Source organism: Cherax quadricarinatus, chromosome 53 (genome assembly GCF_038502225.1).
Source record: "Cherax quadricarinatus isolate ZL_2023a chromosome 53, ASM3850222v1, whole genome shotgun sequence".
NCBI classification, from domain to species: domain Eukaryota; kingdom Metazoa; phylum Arthropoda; class Malacostraca; order Decapoda; family Parastacidae; genus Cherax; species Cherax quadricarinatus.
This window is the reverse complement of record NC_091344.1, coordinates 21,946,224-21,966,223: the sequence shown is the minus strand read 5'-3', so window position 1 is coordinate 21,966,223 and position 20,000 is coordinate 21,946,224. Positions and strand designations below refer to the sequence as shown.

Sequence of the window (20,000 nt, the reverse complement as noted above, 5' to 3'; positions counted from 1 at the left end):
ATATATATATATATATATATATATATATATATATATATATATATATATATATATATATATATATATATATATATATATATATATATATATATATATATATATATATATATATATATATATATATATATACATATAAGTAATCGTGTCACTGTAAGCTTGGTATATTTATCATATTTTAAGGTTGCAAATTTGGTCAGTCATTGCTTAATTCAGCTTTAATAAGTTAAATAAATGCTAATTTTGTATCCCCATCTTTAGATATTTCGCTTTTTTAAAATATAAAACTCAGTCCTACGTCTTATTATTTACGCGTTAAAGACCAGTTGTGCGTCACTGATGCGTCTGTGAAACGTAACGTTGTAAATGAACCCTATGTTTACGTAAATATGTTTACGTAAATTTGCTTTCTGTAAATGAGAATTGTTATTGTATGATTGTAGCGTGATGGATAGAGGAGAAGAAACGTCGGGAAGAAAGGGAAGAAGAGGAGCCGGAAAGGGAGTAGAAGAAGGCTGGAAGGGAGTTGCGGAAGGCAGAAAGGGAGTAGCGGAAGGCGGAAAGGGAGTAGAGGAAGGCAGAAAGGGAGTAGAGGAAGGCGGAAAGAGAGTAGAGGAAGGCGGAAAGGGAGTAGAGGAAAGCTGAAAGGGAGTAGAGGAAGGCTGAAAGGGAGTAGAGGAAGTAGAGGAAGGCAGAAAGGGAGTAGAGGAAGGCGGAAAGGGAGTAGAGGAAGGCGGAAAGGGAGTAGAGGAAAGCTGAAAGGGAGTAGAGGAAAGCTGAAAGGGAGTAGAGGAAGGCTGAAAGGGAGTAGAGGAAGGCTGAAAGGGAGTAGAGGAAAGCTGAAAGGGAGTAGAGGAAGGCAGAAAGGGAGTAGCGGAAGGCGGAAAGGGAGTAGAGGAAGGCGGAAAGGGAGTAGAGGAAGGCGGAAAGGGAGTAGAGGAAAGCTGAAAGGGAGTAGAGGAAAGCTGAAAGGGAGTAGAGGAAGGCTGAAAGGGAGTAGAGGAAGGCGGAAAGGACAAGAGGAGGGCAGAAAGAAAGGTATAAGAGTCAGAAAGAAGAATAAAAAAGGGCAGAAAATATAGACTGGTAAAACCACTGCAAACTTGTCTCAAAAAAAATGTAAATATTCCAATCACATTTTGGTAATTTATGCAAAGTGGGATAAGAGGAGTGATCAGCAGGCAGTGTGAGGGAGATCACTGCTGAGCCTTCAGCACAAACACTCAGACCAGCACAAACACTCAGACCAGCACAAACACTCAGACCAGCACGAACACTCAGACCAGCACGAACACTCAGACCAGCACAAGCACTCAGACCAGCACAAGCACTCAGACCAGCACAAGTACTCAGAGCAGCACAAACACTCAGACCAGCACCAACACTCAGACCAGCACAAGCACTCAGACCAGCACAAGCACTCAGACCAGCACAAGTACTCAGAGCAGCATAAGTACTCAGACCAGCACAGGCACTCAGACCAGCACGAACACTCAGACCAGCACGAACACTCAGACCAGCACAAGCACTCAGACCAGCACAAGCACTCAGACCAGCACAAGCACTCAGACCAGCACAAGCACTCAGACCAGCACAAGCACTCAGACCAGCACAAGTACTCAGACCAGCACAAGCACTCAGACCAGCACAAGTACTCAGAGCAGCATAAGTACTCAGACCAGCACAGGCACTCAGACCAGCACAAGTACTCAGACCAGCACAAGTACTCAGATCAGCACAAGTACTCAGATCAGCACAAGTACTCAGACCAACACAAACAAGCACTCGGACCAGCACAAACAAGCACTCAGACTAGCACAAGTACTCAGACCAGTACAAGTACTCAGACCAGCACAAATACTCAGACCAGCACAAGTACTCAAACCAGCACAAGTACTCAGACCAGCACAAACACTCAGACCAGCACAAGTACTCAGACCAGCACAAGCACTCAGACCACCACAAGTACTCAGAGCAGCACAAGCACTCAGACCACCACAAGTACTCAGACCAGAACAAGTACTCAGACCAGCACAAACACTCAGACCAGCACAAGTACTCAGACCAGCACAAGCACTCAGACCAGAACAAGTACTCAGACCAGCCCAAGCGCTCAGGCCAGCACAAGCACTCAGACCAGCACAAGTACTCAGACCAGCACAAGCACTCAGACCACCACAAGTACTCAGACCACCACAAGTACTCAGACCAGAACAAGTACTCAGACCAGCACAAACACTCAGACCACCACAAATACTCAGACCACCACAAGTACTCAGACCAGCACAAGCACTCAGACCACCACAAGTACTCAGACCACCACAAGTACTCAGACCAGAACAAGTACTCAGACCAGCACAAGCACTCAGACCACCACAAGTACTCAGACCACCACAAGTACTCAGACCAGCACAAGTACTCAGACCAGCACAAACACTCAGACCAGCACAAGTACTCAGACCAGCACAAGCACTCAGACCAGCACAAGTACTCAGAGCAGCACAAGCACTCAGACCACCACAAGTACTCAGACCAGCACAAGCACTCAGACCAGAACAAGTACTCAGACCAGCCCAAGCGCTCAGGCCAGCACAAGCACTCAGACCAGCACAAGTACTCAGACCAGCACAAGCACTCAGACCACCACAAGTACTCAGACCACCACAAGTACTCAGACCAGCACAAGCACTCAGACCAGCACAAGTACTCAAACCAGCACAAGCAAGCATTCAGACCAACACAAGTACTCAGACCAGCACAAACAAGCACTCAGACCAGCACAAGTGCTCAGAGCAGCCCAAGTACTCAGACCAGCACAAGCAAGCACTCAGACCAACACAAGTACTCAGACCAGCACAAACAAGCACTCAGATCAGCACAAGTACTCAGACCAACACAAGTACTCAGACCAGCACAAGTACTCAGACCAGCACAAACAAGCACTCAGATCAGCACAAGTACTCAGACCACCACACGTATTCAGACCAGCACAAACAAGCACTAGGTGAGTACACACACACACACACACACACACACACACACACACACACAAGGCCTAATATTTGCTCTATACAAAGAAATTCAAGGTCTTGGGGATTGGAGAGGGTTAAAGAAGACCGGACACAGAGTACAGCATGGGTTGAGAGAAACCTGCAAATATCAGCAAAAGGACAATAGTCACACGGCAAATATAACACCAAACATATCACCAGAAGCCCACGCAAGCCACATAACGTCAGTGCCAACGCCAGACCAGCAAACCTCAGAAAGGCATTCAGGAAAGTGAACAAAGAATCATGCAAAAAACCTCGTATACGACACCTATTAAGTCAGTCATTGAGTACCAGCATGAAACTCACACCTGGTCAAGCACGTACAGAGGATCTGAAAGGTACAAAGATCTGCAGCAAAACTAGTCCCAGAACTGAGAGGAAAACACCGTGAGGAAAGACTGAAGAGTAACACTGACGACCCTGGCAGCAACTAGAACTAGTGGAGACATAACTATGAAGTAGAAAATTTAGAGGAATTGTCAGGGCAGGTAGAGACAGACTATCCAAATTAAGAAAACCGGGATCAAGTGGACACAGATAGAACTGAAGACACAGGTGAATCAAAGGGATGTTAGGAAGTGTTTTTTTTTATTTATGTCTTAGGATGGTTGAAAAGTGGAATGGTGTAGATGAAGCAGCGGTGGAGACAAACATGATACACAGCTTCAAGAGTATGTATGACGAGTCAAAGAGGCACAAACAGTGATGGAGATAAAAACTAGTCAAGGAAGCGGGACCAGGAGCTGAGTCTCGATCCCCTCCTCCCGCCAAGATAACTCATTAAGTACAAATCAGTGAGTACACACAACACAGAGAGAGTGTTCCACCCCAGAGATCCACTCAGGGCAGAAAAGAATAAACAAAGTTAAGAACAGCAGAAAAAAAGGAACTCCGAATAAAAACTAGGAACTTAAACTTTTCACTTGTGAAAAAAACACGACAATGAACAATAAACAACGACAATAGTATCACTAAATCGTGGGAGGAAATGTATGATAATGTATGAGAAGTTCCAGAGGATGTTTACACAACAGTATCCTGAAGCGTTTGTGAGGCTCCAACACCGTAATAAGTGAACCTCGCTCATTATATACTGAACCCCGGGTGGTAGACCTCATACAACCAGATTTTCCAAAACACCTGAGATTGTTCCTCAGAAAGGATGACGAAGATACACTTGGTGGGAATGAATCTGTACCAAAATGTCTTGAAAACTGGGTGTAACGTGGGAAAATAGGGGGACATTATTTTTAAGACATTGGCCGTCTCCCATCGAAGCTGGGTGACCCAAAAAAAAGAAGAAACATTTTCACCATCATTCACTCCATCACTGTCTTGCCAGAGTGGCGCCGATACTATAGTTAAAAACTGCATATATCCCCACCCCTCCTGCAGAGTGCAGGCACTGTTCTTCCCGCCTCTAGGACTCAAGTCAGGCTAACCAGTTTCCATGAATCCCTTCAATTTTTTTCAAATTCAAATTCAAAGTTTATTCTCTATAAGGATTACAATGCTGAGTTTACAGAATTTGGTTATTGTGTGGTTTACATGTAGTAAAATAATAATTACAGAGTGTACCACTAGAACACCTAGCATGACTAGGCATTTCGGGCAGACTTAGATTAAATCTTAAGTTTAAAATATTACAAAATTATGAGGTAAGTTGGTATTATGGCTAAGTGACTAAATACTAGTTTGTGAGTTTAGCAATGTGAATGCTTTTGTTTTGGCACTATACATAGTTTCAGTATTGGAGTATCACAGGCCAACTTATGACATACATCTTACCTTGCTCACACTCCAACAGCACGTTAAGTCATAAAAAGCACTTGCCTCACTTCACTCCTGCCTAATAAGTTCACACACTCTTGTTGGATATTTAAGCCTCTAGCACACAAAGCCTCATTTACCCCCTCCCTCTAGCCTTTCCTAGGACGACCACTACTCCAGCTCCCTCCGCTAAAGATTTATATGCCCTCCAAGTCATTCAGTTTTGTTCCACCCTCTCTAAATGTCCGAACCATCTCAACAACCCTTCCTCTACCCTCTGAATAATACTTTTAGAAATCCCACACCTTCTAATCCACAACCTACGGATTCTCTGTATAATATTCACACCACACATTGCCCTCAGACACATCTCCACAACCACCAACCTACTCCTTGTTGCAACATTCACAACCCATGCTTCACACCCATGTAAGAGTGTTTGTACCATTATACTATCATACATTCCTCTTTTTTCCTTCATGGATAACGTTCTTAGTCTCCACAGATACTTCAATTCATCAATCACATTTTTCTCCTCGTCATATCTACGGTTCACTTCGTCTTTCATATACCCATCTGCTCCCAAATCCACTCCCAAATATCTGAATACATTATTACATTACCAAGTTTTCTTTTACCCTCATCACTTTGCTCTATCCAATGTTCACGTTTAATTTACTTTCTTAAAACATCTTCCCAAATTCCACACCAACCCTAGCAATTATTAGAATAGTTAGACTTGAGTTATGCAGTACCTGCACTCTGAAGGATGGATGAGGATGTTACAGTGCTGGAGGTGGGAAGTACAGTACCTGTACTCTGAAGGATGGGTGAGAATGTTACAGTGCTGGAGGTGGGAAGTACAGTACCTGCACTCTGAAGGATGGGTGAGGATGTTACAGTGCTGGAGGTGGGAAGTACAGTACCTGCACTCTGAAGGATGAGTGAGAATGTTACATTGCTGGAGGTGGGAAGTACAGTACCTGCACTCTGAAGGATGGGTGAGAATGTTACATTGCTGGAGGTGGGAAGTACAGTACCTGCACTCTGAAGGATGGGTGAGAATGTTACATTGCTGGAGGTGGGAAGTACTGGAGGATGGGTGAAGTACAGTACCTGCACTCTGAAGGATGGGTGAGAATGTTACAGTTGCTGGAGGATGGGTGAGAGTACAGTACAGTACTGCACTCTGAAGGATGAGAATGAGAATGTTACAAGGATTGAGAATGTTACTGGAGGTGGGTGAATGTTACAGTAGGTGGGAAGTACAGTACCTGCACTCTGAAGGATGGGTGAGAATGCTTACAGTACGTGCAGTCATTGCTGGAGGTGGGAAGTACTACCTGCACTCTGAAGGTGGGAAGTACAGTACCTGCACTCTGAAGGATGGGTGAGAATGTTACAGTGCTGGAGGTGGGAAGTACAGTACCTGCACTCTGAAGGATGGGTGAGAATGTTACAGTGCTGGAGGTGGGAAGTACAGTACCTGCACTCTGAAGGATGGGTGAGAATGTTACAGTCCTGGAGGTGGGAAGTACAGTACCTGCACTCTGAAGGATGGGTGAGAATGTTACAGTCCTGGAGGTGGGAAGTACAGTACCTGCACTCTGAAGGATGGGTGAGGATGTTACAGTGCTGGAGGTGGGAAGTACAGTACCTGCACTCTGAAGGATGGGTGAGGATGTTACAGTGCTGGAGGTGGGAAGTACAGTACCTGCACTCTGAAGGATGGGTGAGGATGTTACAGTGCTGGAGGTGGGAAGTACAGTACCTGCACTCTGAAGGATGGGTGAGGATGTTACAGTCCTGGAGGTGGGAAGTACAGTACCTGCACTCTGAAGGATGGGTGAGGATGTTACAGTGCTGGAGGTGGGAAGTACAGTACAGAAGGATGGGTGAGGATGTTACAGTCTGGAGGTGGGAAGTACAGTACTCTGAAGGATGGGTGAGGATGTTACATTGCTGGAGGTACAGTACCTGCACTCTGAAGGTGGGTGAACAGTACAGTACCTGCACTCTGAAAGTACAGATCCTGGAGGTTACAGAGCACACTGGGATGGTTGAGGGTGTTACAGTCCTGGAGGTGGGAAGTACAGAACCTGCACTCTGAAGGATGGGTTAGCATGCTACAGTCCTGGAAGTGGGAAATACAGTACCTGTACTCTGAAGTATGGGTGGGAATGTTACAGATCAGATGCTCATCTGAACTGCGGTGTCAAAACTCTTTAAACAAGAGATTGGAGGAATTATGATGAAAGCGCTTCTTTTCTGGTTCACCCCACCTTGTACTCAACCTTTATCCGACATGTAAATATCCTTAAACATACCGTATATATGGTGCGCAATAATCTCTAAACACAGTTTATATATTGGGTATACATATCCTTAAGCATAACATATATTTGGAGTGTGTATATCCCGGTGTATATATCCTTAAACCCAGCTTATACCTTGTATGAGTATACTATTATATAAAGAGTATATCTAATATTTTCTTACGCTTAATCATGGCGTATATTTTGTGTTCTTGTTAGTGGGAAGAACATGGTCTGTACAAGCAGGGTCTATACAAACAGGGTCTGTACAAGCAGGGTCTATACAAACAGGGTCTGTACAAGCAGGGTCTGTACAAGCAGGGTCTGTACAAGCAGGGTCTGTACAAGCAGGGTCTGTACAAGCAGGGTCTGTACAAGCAGGGTCTGTACAAGCAGGGTCTGTACAAGCAGGGTCTGTACAAGCAGGGTCTGTACAAGCAGGGTCTGTACAAGCAGGGTCTGTACAAGCAGGGTCTGTACAAGCAGGGTCTGTACAAGCAGGGTCTGTACAAGCAGGGTCTGTACAAGCAGGGTCTGTACAAGCAGGGTCTGTACAAGCAGGGTCTGTACAAGCAGGGTCTGTACAAGCAGGGTCTGTACAAGCAGGGTCTGTACAAGCAGGGTCTGTACAAGCAGGGTCTGTACAAGCAGGGTCTGTACAAGCAGGGTCTGTACAAGCAGGGTCTGTACAAGCAGGGTCTGTACAAGCAGGGTCTGTACAAGCAGGGTCTGTACAAGCAGGGTCTGTACAAGCAGGGTCTGTACAAGCAGGGTCTGTACAAGCAGGGTCTATACAAACAGGGTCTGTACAAGCAGGGTCTATACAAACAGGGTCTGTACAAGCAGGGTCTGTACAAGCAGGGTCTGTACAAGCAGGGTCTGTACAAGCAGGGTCTGTACAAGCAGGGTCTGTACAAGCAGGGTCTGTACAAGCAGGGTCTGTACAAGCAGGGTCTGTACAAGCAGGGTCTGTACAAGCAGGGTCTATACAAACAGGGTCTGTACAAGCAGGGTCTGTACAAGCAGGGTCTGTACAAGCAGGGTCTGTACAAGCAGGGTCTGTACAAGCAGGGTCTGTACAAGCAGGGTCTGTACAAGCAGGGTCTATACAAACAGGGTCTGTACAAGCAGGGTCTGTACAAGCAGGGTCTGTACAAGCAGGGTCTGTACAAGCAGGGTCTGTACAAGCAGGGTCTGTACAAGCAGGGTCTGTACAAGCAGGGTCTGTACAAGCAGGGTCTGTACAAGCAGGGTCTGTACAAGCAGGGTCTGTACAAGCAGGGTCTGTACAAGCAGGGTCTGTACAAGCAGGGTCTGTACAAGCAGGGTCTGTACGAGCAGGGTCAGTACAAGCAGGGTCTGTACAAGCAGGGTCTGTACAAGCAGGGTCTGTACAAGCAGGGTCTGTACAAGCAGGGTCTGTACGAGCAGGGTCTGTACAAGCAGGGTCTGTACAAGCAGGGTCTGTACAAGCAGGGTACAAACAGGGTCTGTACAAGCAGGGTCTGTACAAGCAGGGTCTATACAAACAGGGTCTGTACAAGCAGGGTCTGTACAAGCAGGGTCTGTACAAGTAGGGTCTGTACAAGCAGGGTCTGTACAAGCAGGGTCTATACAAACAGGGTCTGTACAAGCAGGGTCTGTACAAGCAGGGTCTGTACAAGTAGGGTCTGTACAAGCAGGGTCTGTACAAGCAGGGTCTATACAAGCAGGGTCTATACAACCAGGGTCTGTACAAGTAGGGTCTGTACAAGCAGGGTCTGTACAAGCAGGGTCTATACAATCAGGGTCTGTACAAGCAGGGTCTGTACAAGCAGGGTCTGTACAAGCAGGGTCTATACAAACAGGGTCTGTACAAGCAGGGTCTGTACAAGCAGGGTCTATACAAACAGGGTCTGTACAAGCAGGGTCTGTACAAGCAGGGTCTATACAAACAGGGTCTGTACAAGTAGGGTCTGTACAAGCAGGGTCTGTACAAGCAGGGTCTATACAAACAGGGTCTGTACAAGTAGGGTCTGTACAAGCAGGGTCTGTACAAGCAGGGTCTATACAAACAGGGTCTGTACAAGCAGGGTCTGTACAAGCAGGGTCTGTACAAGCAGGGTCTATACAAACAGAGTCTGTACAAGCAGGATCTATACAAACAAGGTCTGTACAAGCAGGGTCTATACAAACAGGGTCTGTACAAGCAGGGTCTGTACAAGCAGGGTCTGTACAAACAGGGTCTGTACAAACAGGGTCTGTACAAACAGGGTCTGTACAAGCAGGGTCTGTACAAGCAGGGTCTGAACAAGCAGGGTCTGTACAAGCAGGATCTGTACAAGCAGGGTCTGTACAAGCAGGGTATGTGCAAGCAGGGTCTGTACGAGCAGGGTCTGTACAAGCAGGGTCTGTACAAGCAGGGTCTATACAAACAGAGTCTGTACAAGCAGGATCTATACAAACAAGGTCTGTACAAGCAGGGTCTATACAAACAGGGTCTGTACAAGCAGGGTCTGTACAAGCAGGGTCTGTACAAACAGGGTCTGTACAAACAGGGTCTGTGCAAACAGGGTCTGTACAAGCAGGGTCTGTACAAGCAGGGTCTGTACAAGCAGGGTCTGTACAAGCAGGATCTGTACAAGCAGGGTCTGTACAAGCAGGGTATGTGCAAGCAGGGTCTGTACGAGCAGGGTCTGTACAAGCAGGGTCTGTACAAGCAGGGTCAGTACAAGCAATGTCTGCACAAGCAGGTTCTGTACAAGCAGGGTCTGTACAAGCAGGGTCTGTACAAGCAGGGTCTGTACAAGCAGGGTCTGTACAAGCAGGGTCTGTACGAGCAGAGTCAGTACAAGCAGGGTCTGTACAAGCAGGGTCTGTACAAGCAGGGTCTGTACAAGCAGGGTCTGTACAAGCAGGGTCTGTACAAGCAGGGTCTGTACGAGCAGGGTCTGTACAAGCATGGTCTGTACAAGCAGGATCTGTACAAGCAGGGTCTGTACAAGCAGGGTCTGTACGAGCAGGGTCAGTACAAGCAGGGTCTGTACAAGCAGGGTCTGTACAAGCAGGGTCTGTACTAGCAGGGTCTGTACAAGCAGGGTCTGTACAAGCAGGATCTGTACAAGCAGGGTCTGTACAAACAGGGTCTGTACGAGCAGGGTCAGTACAAGCAGGGTCTGTACAAGCAGAGTCTGTACAAGCAGGGTCTGTACAAACAGGGTCTGTACAAGCAAGGTCTGTACGGAGGGTCAAGGCTTGCCACTCTGTGCCTTAAGTGGCCCGCACGGGTTTAGTGTTTCACGTTATAATGATAATAATAATAATAATAATAATAATAATAATAATAATAATAATAATAATAATAATAATAATAATAATAATAATAATAAAATTAATAATAATAATAATAATAATAATAATAATAATAATAATAATAATAATAATAAAATTAATAATAATAATAATAATAATAATAATAATAATAATAATAATAATAATAATAATAATTGTTATAATAATAATAATAATGTTTATAATAGTAATTATAATTATTAATGATAATAATAATAATGGTTATAATAATAATAATAATAATTAGTAGATGGATGGTTCAGATAACCGACATGTTGATAAATTAGACACATGTGCAGCTCTTGGGTATCTTTATTGAGGAAACGTTTCGCCACACAGTGGCTTCATCAGTCCATACAAAGGAGAATCTTGAATATAATACGGCATACGTGCCGTACGTACGTATGCCGTATTCTATTCAAGATTGATGGACTGACCACATCGACTCAAGGTTGAGGGACTGATTACCTCATTCTCCTCCTGTTCTTCAAGATTCTCCTTTGTATGGACTGATGAAGCCACAGTGTGGCGAAACGTTTCCTCAATAAAGATACCCAAGAGTTGAACATGTGTCTACTTCAACAACAACAACAATAATAATAATAATAATAATAATAATAATAATAATAATAATAATAATAATAATAATAATAATAATAATAATAATAATAAGAAGAAGAAGAAGAAGAAGAAGAAGAAGAAAAAGAAGAAGAAGAAGAATTAGAAGCGTCTTATTCATTCACTAATCATTTAGAGACAAGGAAAATATATGCATGTATGAATGTATGTATGTATGTATGTATGTATGTATGTATGTATGTATGTATGTATGTATGTATGTATGTATGTATGTATGTATGTATGTATGTATGTATGTATGTATGTATGTATGTATGAAAGTATGCATGTACTCATCTATTTGTGGTTGCAGGGGTCGATTCACAGCTCCTGTGTATGTATGAATGAATTAATGTATGTGTGTATGTATACATGCATGCATGAGTGTATGTATGTACTCACCTAATTGTGGTTGGAGTAGCCGAGTCATAGCTCCTGGCCCTGCCTCTTCACTGGTCACTACTAGCTCCTCTCTCTCCCTGCTCCATGAGCTTGATCATACCTATTCATAAAGCTATGTATGGATCCTGTCTCCAGTATATCACTCTCCAGACTATTCCACTTCCTGACAACCCTGTGACTGAAAAAATACTTCCTAACATCCCTGTGACTCATCTGAGTCTTCCAGTTGTGACCCCCGTGTTGCTGTGTCACATTCCTGAAACATCCTGTACCTATCCACCTTGTCGATTCCTCTCAGTATTTTATATGTTGTTATCATGTCCTCCCTATCTCTCCCTCCCGTCCTCCAGTGTCGTCAGGTCGATTTCCCTTAACCTCTCCTAGTAGGACATTCCCCTTAGCTCCGGGACTAGTCTTGTTGTAAACCTTTGCACTCTCTCTAATTTCTTGACGTCCTTGACCAGGATGTATATGTATGTATGTATGTATGTATGTATGTATGTATGTATGTATGTATGTATGTATGTATGTATGTATGTATGTATGTATGTATATGCATTTAGTTACTAATTAACAAATGCCTTTTGCTGAAAAAACAGCAGTAAACAAATTAAACGAATTTAGCAGTGGAGTAACGGGGTTTCGAGCCTGTAGTTTAGCGATCCCTCTGATGAGATTCAAAACACCATCGTTTCGCACACTTATACACCTTATGGTTATATATATATATATATATATATATATATATATATATATATATATATATATATATATATATATATATATATATATATATATATATATATATATATATATATATATATATATATATATATATATATATATATATATATATCTTACGAAGCCAGCTTCTACATGTGGAGAAGTTAATATCTCTCTCTCTGTAATATTCCACAATTATTCCCCTCGTTACTCACCATGTTCTCTCCGTCTCGCTGTTTCGAACAACAGGGATGGGGGAAGGGAGGGTGGTAGCAACGGGACTTTTGTTGCAAGCGTTGTTGCACCTACCCAGGTGGATCAACAGTCTCCTCCTCCCGCGGCGGCAACGAGCCAAGTGGACTCTTGCGGCCCCGGGCCACCCTTATATACCTGCGCCTCCCGTGACGTAACCCCATGAGCTGTGACGTCACTTGGGTGTCAGAAGCTACAGGTGTGATTGGCACTGTACCTGGTGATTGGCACTGTACCTGGTGATTGGCACTGTACCTGGTGATTGGCACTGTACCTGGTGATTGGCCCTGTACCTGGTGATTGATACTGTACCTGCTGACTGACAGTGTACGTGCTGACAGACAGCATACGCTGCCTGCCCACCGCTCAGCATACCCTGCCTGCCCACCACTCAGCATACCCTGCCTGCCCACCACTCAGCATACCCTGCCTGCCAAACACACACAGTAAGGTAGTGAACAGGAACATCGATAGACCATCAAATCAGACGAGCGAACTTAATGACTGAGTAATAGAGGATCACTCTGAAAACAATAGCTCTCACAGAGACCAAACAAAAGTATCTCTCACAGAAACCAGACAGCTCGATCCTCCGTACCTTAATTGCAAGTTAGACACTCTACTTAACTTACCTAGTTATAATTTATATAAGAAACACTAGAATTATGAGGAACATGCTAACAAATTGAGCAAGACACATGTGTTACACTTAGATATCATCAATAAGGATACCTAAGTAATACACATGTGATTTTCTCATCAATTTTCAGAATACTCAGGTGTGGCAATAAGTTCTAAGGAAACAAATTAATTTTGGGTTATTTCTGTGATTATTATTAATACCAGTAAATATAGGAGTTATATACAACTCTCCACCAAACAACAGGGATCCCAGACGCTAGTGTACAAGCAACAATGCCCATCAAGTAGAGGATAGCTCAGGTAAAGCACATGACTAGCGCTACTTCCTCAAGGAATAGTTGTATATATGCTGTGCTGGGTGTGGGCTACACACAAGTGCTGTATACTCGAGAAGTGGTCTTGCATACAGACTCAACACACACTTGACAGCCTCCTTGTAGAAGATTCTAGTAAGTCAATTTTCAGGTTTGCCAGACTGTTGGTGTACGCTGAGTATCTTGAATATTTATGTCTAGTGACGTGTACATATTTATTAACTTACTAATTTACTCACTTATTTGATTACTGACTTACTCGTACATATGTGTGGGATAATTAGCACTTAGTCACTCTGAATTCTGGTCACCATTTACATCCTGTAACAAATACAACAAAAGCACATACAAACACATGGAAAGAAAAGTATATGTTTTTATAAATAGTACCCCCCCAAAAAAAAAAAGAACTCTGATATCAAATGAAAGAAAAAAAAGGACTGTACGTAGGTACGCACACACAAAAAAGGACAAAAATTCTTACTATGGTCACCACAAGAGGTACTTATAGGACTGTAATATTTCCACAGTTCTTCCTATCGTTATACTCTCCCCTGCCATCGTTATACTCTCCCCTGCCATCGTTATACTCTCCCCTGCCATCGTTATACTCTCACCTGCCATCGTTATACTCTCCCCTGCCATCGTTATACTCTCCCCTGCCATCGTTATACTCTCCCCTGCCATCGTTATACTCTCCCCTGCCATCGTTCTACTCTCCCCTGCCATCGTTATACTCTCCCCTGCCATCGTTCTACTCTCCCCTGCCATCGTTATACTCTCCCCTGCCATCGTTCTACTCTCCCCTGCCATCGTTATACTCTCCCCTGCCATCGTTATACTCTCCGATGCCATCGTTATACTCTCCCCTGCCATCGTTATACTCTCCCCTGCCATCGTTATACTCTCCCCTGCCATCGTTATATTCTCCCCTGCCATCGTTCTACTCTCCCCTGCCATCGTTATACTCTCCCCTGCCATCGTTATACTCTCACCTGCCATCGTTATACTCTCACCTGCCATCGTTATACTCTCCCCTGCCATCGTTATACTCTCCCCTGCCATCGTTATACTCTCCCCTGCCATCGTTATACTCTCCCCTGCCATCGTTCTACTCTCCCCTGCCATCGTTATACTCTCCCCTGTCATCGTTCTACTCTCCCCTGCCATCGTTATACTCTCCCCTGCCATCGTTCTACTCTCCCCTGCCATCGTTATACTCTCCCCTGCCATCGTTATACTCTCCCCTGCCATCGTTATACTCTCACCTGCCATCGTTATACTCTCCCCTGCCATCGTTATACTCTCCCCTGCCATCGTTATACTCTCCCCTGCCATCGTTATACTCTCCCCTGCCATCGTTCTACTCTCCCCTGCCATCGTTATACTCTCCCCTGCCATCGTTCTACTCTCCCCTGCCATCGTTATACTCTCCCCTGCCATCGTTCTACTCTCCCCTGCCATCGTTATACTCTCCCCTGCCATCGTTATACTCTCCGATGCCATCGTTATACTCTCCCCTGCCATCGTTATACTCTCCCCTGCCATCGTTATACTCTCCCCTGCCATCGTTCTACTCTCCCCTGCCATCGTTATACTCTCCCCTGCCATCGTTATACTCTCCCCTGCCATCGTTCTACTCTCCCCTGCCATCGTTATACTCTCCCCTGCCATCGTTCTACTCTCCCCTGCCATCGTTATACTCTCCCCTGCCATCGTTATACTCTCCGATGCCATCGTTATACTCTCCCCTGCCATCGCTATACTCTCCCCTGCCATCGTTATACTCTCCCCTGCCATCGTTCTACTCTCCCCTGCCATCGTTATACTCTCCCCTGCCATCGTTCTACTCTCCCCTGCCATCGTTATACTCTCACCTGCCATCGTTATACTCTCCCCTGCCATCGTTATACTCTCCCCTGCCATCGTTATACTCTCCCCTGCCATCGTTATACTCTCCCCTGCCATCGTTCTACTCTCCCCTGCCATCGTTATACTCTCCCCTGCCATCGTTCTACTCTCCTCTGCCATCGTTCTACTCTCCCCTGCCATCGTTCTACTCTCCTCTGCCATCGTTCTACTCTCCCCTGCCATCGATCTACTCTCCCCTGCCATCGTTCTACTCTCCCCTGCCATCGTTATACTCTCCCCTGCCATCGTTATACTCTCCCCTGCCATCGTTCTACTCTCCCCTGCCATCGTTCTACTCTCCTCTGCCATCGTTCTACTCTCCCCTGTCATCGTTCTACTCTCCCCTGGCATCGTTCTACTCTCCCCTGCCATCGTTCTACTCTCCCCTGGCATCGTTCTACTCTCCCCTGCCATCGTTATACTCTCCCCTGCCATCGTTCTACTCTCCTCTGCCATCGTTCTACTCTCCCCTGCCATCGTTCTACTCTCCCCTGCCATCGTTCTACTCTCCCCTGCCATCGTTATACTCTCCCCTGCCATCGTTCTACTCTCCCCTGCCATCGTTATACTCTCCCCTGCCATCGTTATACTCTCCGATGCCATCGTTATACTCTCCCCTGCCATCGTTATACTCTCCCCTGCCATCGTTATACTCTCCCCTGCCATCGTTCTACTCTCCCCTGCCATCGTTATACTCTCCCCTGCCATCGTTCTACTCTCCCCTGCCATCGTTATACTCTCCCCTGCCATCGTTCTACTCTCCCCTGCCATCGTTATACTCTCCCCTGCCATCGTTATACTCTCCGATGCCATCGTTATACTCTCCCCTGCCATCGTTATACTCTCCCCTGCCATCGTTATACTCTCCCCTGCCATCGTTCTACTCTCCCCTGCCATCGTTATACTCTCCCCTGCCATCGTTCTACTCTCCCCTGCCATCGTTATACTCTCACCTGCCATCGTTATACTCTCCCCTGCCATCGTTATACTCTCCCCTGCCATCGTTATACTCTCCCCTGCCATCGTTATACTCTCCCCTGCCATCGTTCTACTCTCCCCTGCCATCGTTATACTCTCCCCTGCCATCGTTCTACTCTCCTCTGCCATCGTTCTACTCTCCCCTGCCATCGTTCTACTCTCCTCTGCCATCGTTCTACTCTCCCCTGCCATCGATCTACTCTCCCCTGCCATCGTTCTACTCTCCCCTGCCATCGTTATACTCTCCCCTGTCATCGTTCTACTCTCCCCTGCCATCGTTATACTCTCCCCTGCCATCGTTCTACTCTCCCCTGCCATCGTTCTAATCTCCTCTGCCATCGTTCTACTCTCCCCTGTCATCGTTCTACTCTCCCCTGGCATCGTTCTACTCTCCCCTGCCATCGTTCTACTCTCCCCTGGCATCGTTCTACTCTCCCCTGCCATCGTTATACTCTCCCCTGCCATCGTTCTACTCTCCTCTGCCATCGTTCTACTCTCCCCTGCCATCGTTCTACTCTCCCCTGCCATCGTTCTACTCTCCCCTGCCATCGTTCTACTCTCCCCTGCCATCGTTCTACTCTCCTCTGCCATCGTTCTACTCTCCCCTGCCATCGTTATACTCTCCCCTGCCATCGTTCTACTCTCCCCTGCCATCGTTCTACTCTCCCCTGCCATCGTTATACTCTCCTCTGCCATCGTTCTACTCTCCCCTGCCATCGTTCTACTCTCCGCTGCCATCGTTCTACTCTCCCCTGCCATCGTTCTACTCTCCCCTTCCATCGTTCTACTCTCCCTTGCCATCGTTCTACTCTCCCCTGCCATCGTTCTACTCTCCCCTTCCATCGTTCTACTCTCCCTTGCCATCGTTCTACTCTCCCCTGCCATCGTTCTACTCTCCCCTGCCATCGTTCTACTGTCCCCTGCCATCGTTCTACTCTCCTCTGCCATCGTTCTACTCTCCCCTGCCATCGTTCTACTCTCCCCTGCCATCGTTCTACTCTCCCCTGCCATCGTTCTACTCTCCCTTGCCATCGTTCTACTCTCCCCTGCCATCGTTCTACTCTCCGCTGTCATCGTTCTACTCTCCCCTGCCATCGTTCTACTCTCCCCTGCCATCGTTCTACTCTCCCCTGCCATCGTTCTACTCTCCGCTGTCATCGTTCTACTCTCCCCTGCCATCGTTCTACTCTCCCCTGCCATCGTTCTACTCTCCCCTGCCATCGTTCTACTCTCCCCTGCCATCGTTCTACTCTCCCCTGCCATCGTTCTACTCTCCCCTGCCATCGTTCTACTCTCCGCTGTCATCGTTCTACTCTCCCCTGCCATCGTTCTACTCTCCCCTGCCATCGTTCTACTCTCCCCTGCCATCGTTCTACTCTCCCCTGCCATCGTTCTACTCTCCCCTGCCATCGTTCTACTCTCCCCTGCCATCGTTCTACTCTCCCCTGCCATCGTTCTACTCTCCTCTGCCATCGTTCTACTCTCCCCTGCCGTCGTTCTACTCTCCGCTGCCATCGTTCTACTCTCCCCTGCCATCGTTCTACTCTCCCCTTCCATCGTTCTACTCTCCCTTGCCATCGTTCTACTCTCCCCTGCCATCGTTCTACTCTCCCCTGCCATCGTTCTACTCACCCCTGCCATCGTTCTACTCTCCCCTGCCGTCGTTCTACTCTCCGCAGCCATCGTTCTACTCTCCCCTTCCATCGTTCTACTCTCCCTTGCCATCGTTCTACTCTCCCCCTGCCATCGTTCTACTCTCCCCTGCCATCGTTCTACTCTCCCCTGCCATCGTTCTACTCTCCCCTGCCATCGTTCTACTCTCCGCTGCCATCGTTCTACTCTCCCCTTCCATCGTTCTACTCTCCCTTGCCATCGTTCTACTCTCCCCTGCCATCGTTCTACTCTCCCCTGCCATCGTTCTACTCTCCCCTGCCATCGTTCTACTCTCCGCTGCCATCGTTCTACTCTCCGCTGCCATCTCAGTGGTTGAACATGAACGGTGAAGAGTGTCGTTGAGGAAGGGGGTCAATCCGTCATCCGTCTCGCTTCTCATGCTGGTCATTCTATCTCTCTCTCTCCAGGTTATATATCTACGTTTTTCGGGGAAAGGACGCTTGTTTGCACAGATAGTCAATGTTCCGTGTCCTGTCTTCTTCTCTGGTAGAGATAGGGAGCTGTCTGTCGCTGGCGAGGGCTTCCCAGGAATCATTATTATGTTCAAAGAAAGATGTAGAAAGGAGTGTGTGTGTGTGTGTGTGTGTGTGTGTGTGTGTGTGTGTGTGTGTGTGTGTGTGTGTGTGTGTGTGTGAGTGAGGAACATTTGAGTAACTTATCTAGTTCCCTATTAAAGACAACCAGTGGTGTATTGGTAATCCCACTTTTGTTTGAAGAGAGGCTGCTGAATAGTCTTGGTTCCCTTACACTTATTGTGCTATCTTGCGCTGTACACAGGGCAGCCCTGATTTTCATTGTGAATATTTTGCACCGTCTGCTGAGCCCTTTGCTGTCACATATAGTCATTTCTGTGTGCAGATTCGAGGCTAATCCCTGTAGGATTTTCGAGGTGTAAATTATGATGTATCTTTCTCGCCTTCATGCCAGGGAGTACAGGTCAAGGGTCTTCAAATGTTCCCAGTAATTTAGGTGGTTGAATGAACTTCTATGAACAGTGAAAGTTCTCTGTACATTCTCTAGAGCTGCAGTTTCGCCTGCCTTAATGGCGGCTGTTAGTGTACAACAGTATTCCAACCTAGAGAGAACAAGTGACTTTAAGAGGATCATCACTGGCTCGGCATCCCTTGTCTTGAAGGTTCACATTATCCATCCAATCATTTATCTCGCGGTTATGATGACACTGTTGTGATCCATGAAACTGGAACCCTGTGACACGATCACATCTAAGTCCCTCACGCTAGTTAGTCGCTCCATTGACTGGTTAGAACTAATTTTATACTCAGTTCTAGTTTCTAATTCGTCAACATTTCCTTAAAGGAATAAGTGAAATTTGCCCTCGTTCAACTTCATACTGTTTTCTGCGACCCACTGGAAGACTTGGTTTATATCCTCTTGGAGGTCTACGGTATCCTCAATTAATGACACTCTTATGTAAACTCTATTATCGTCATCAAAGGATGATACGGTTAATGTGGTTTATGTTCTTGTCTATGTCTGAGGAAGAGGATGGGAGTGAGTACTATGCTGTGGAACTAGAGAGTACGCAGCAAGCTTGTCACCAGTTAGAGAGTAGTATTCATGAGAGCAGCATTGAGCAGCATTGAGCAGCATTGAGCAGCATTGAGCAGTATTGAGTAGTAATAATATGCTGATCAAGCCCTGGAATAGATAATGTGAACCCAGCGTTTCAATTCAGAGGCAATGACTATATTATGTGTGTGTGTGTGTGTGTGTTTGTGTGTGTGTGTGTGTGTGTGTGTGTGTGTGTGTGTGTGTGTGTGTGTGTGTGTGTGTGTGTGTGTGTGTACCCACCTATTAATACTCACCTATTTGGGCTGCAGAGGTCGAATCTTAGCTCCTGGCCCCTCCCTCTGAATTTGTCGGTTGCCTGATTCACTGCCTCAGTCTCGTTGGGTCTGTCATACTTGCTGCCTATACAGCTTCTTCGTCCCAACCATTCTGATGCTCAAGAAATACTTCCTGACATCCCTGTGGTTTATTTATCTTTTAATTGCCAGCTG

At 46.1% G+C, this 20,000-nt stretch overlaps 1 protein-coding gene across 3 annotated transcripts in view; it reads right to left on the bottom strand.

Moving 5' to 3' along the window:
- LOC128692372 (uncharacterized) overlaps window positions 1–20,000 on the bottom strand; it is a 147,365-nt gene that overhangs the window by 17,991 nt on the left and 109,374 nt on the right. Inside the window, exon 1 of one of the 3 annotated variants that reach the window (XM_053781521.2) lies at window positions 12,424–12,560. The exons of 1 other annotated variant lie outside the window; for it this stretch is intronic. In XM_053781521.2, the coding sequence (XP_053637496.2) occupies window positions 12,424–12,426 (3 nt within the window). In that variant the 5' untranslated portion in view covers window positions 12,427–12,560. Of the gene's footprint in view, window positions 1–12,423; window positions 12,561–20,000 lie in introns of those variants that run through there. One more of the 3 variants, XM_053781522.2, reaches the window with a different exon arrangement.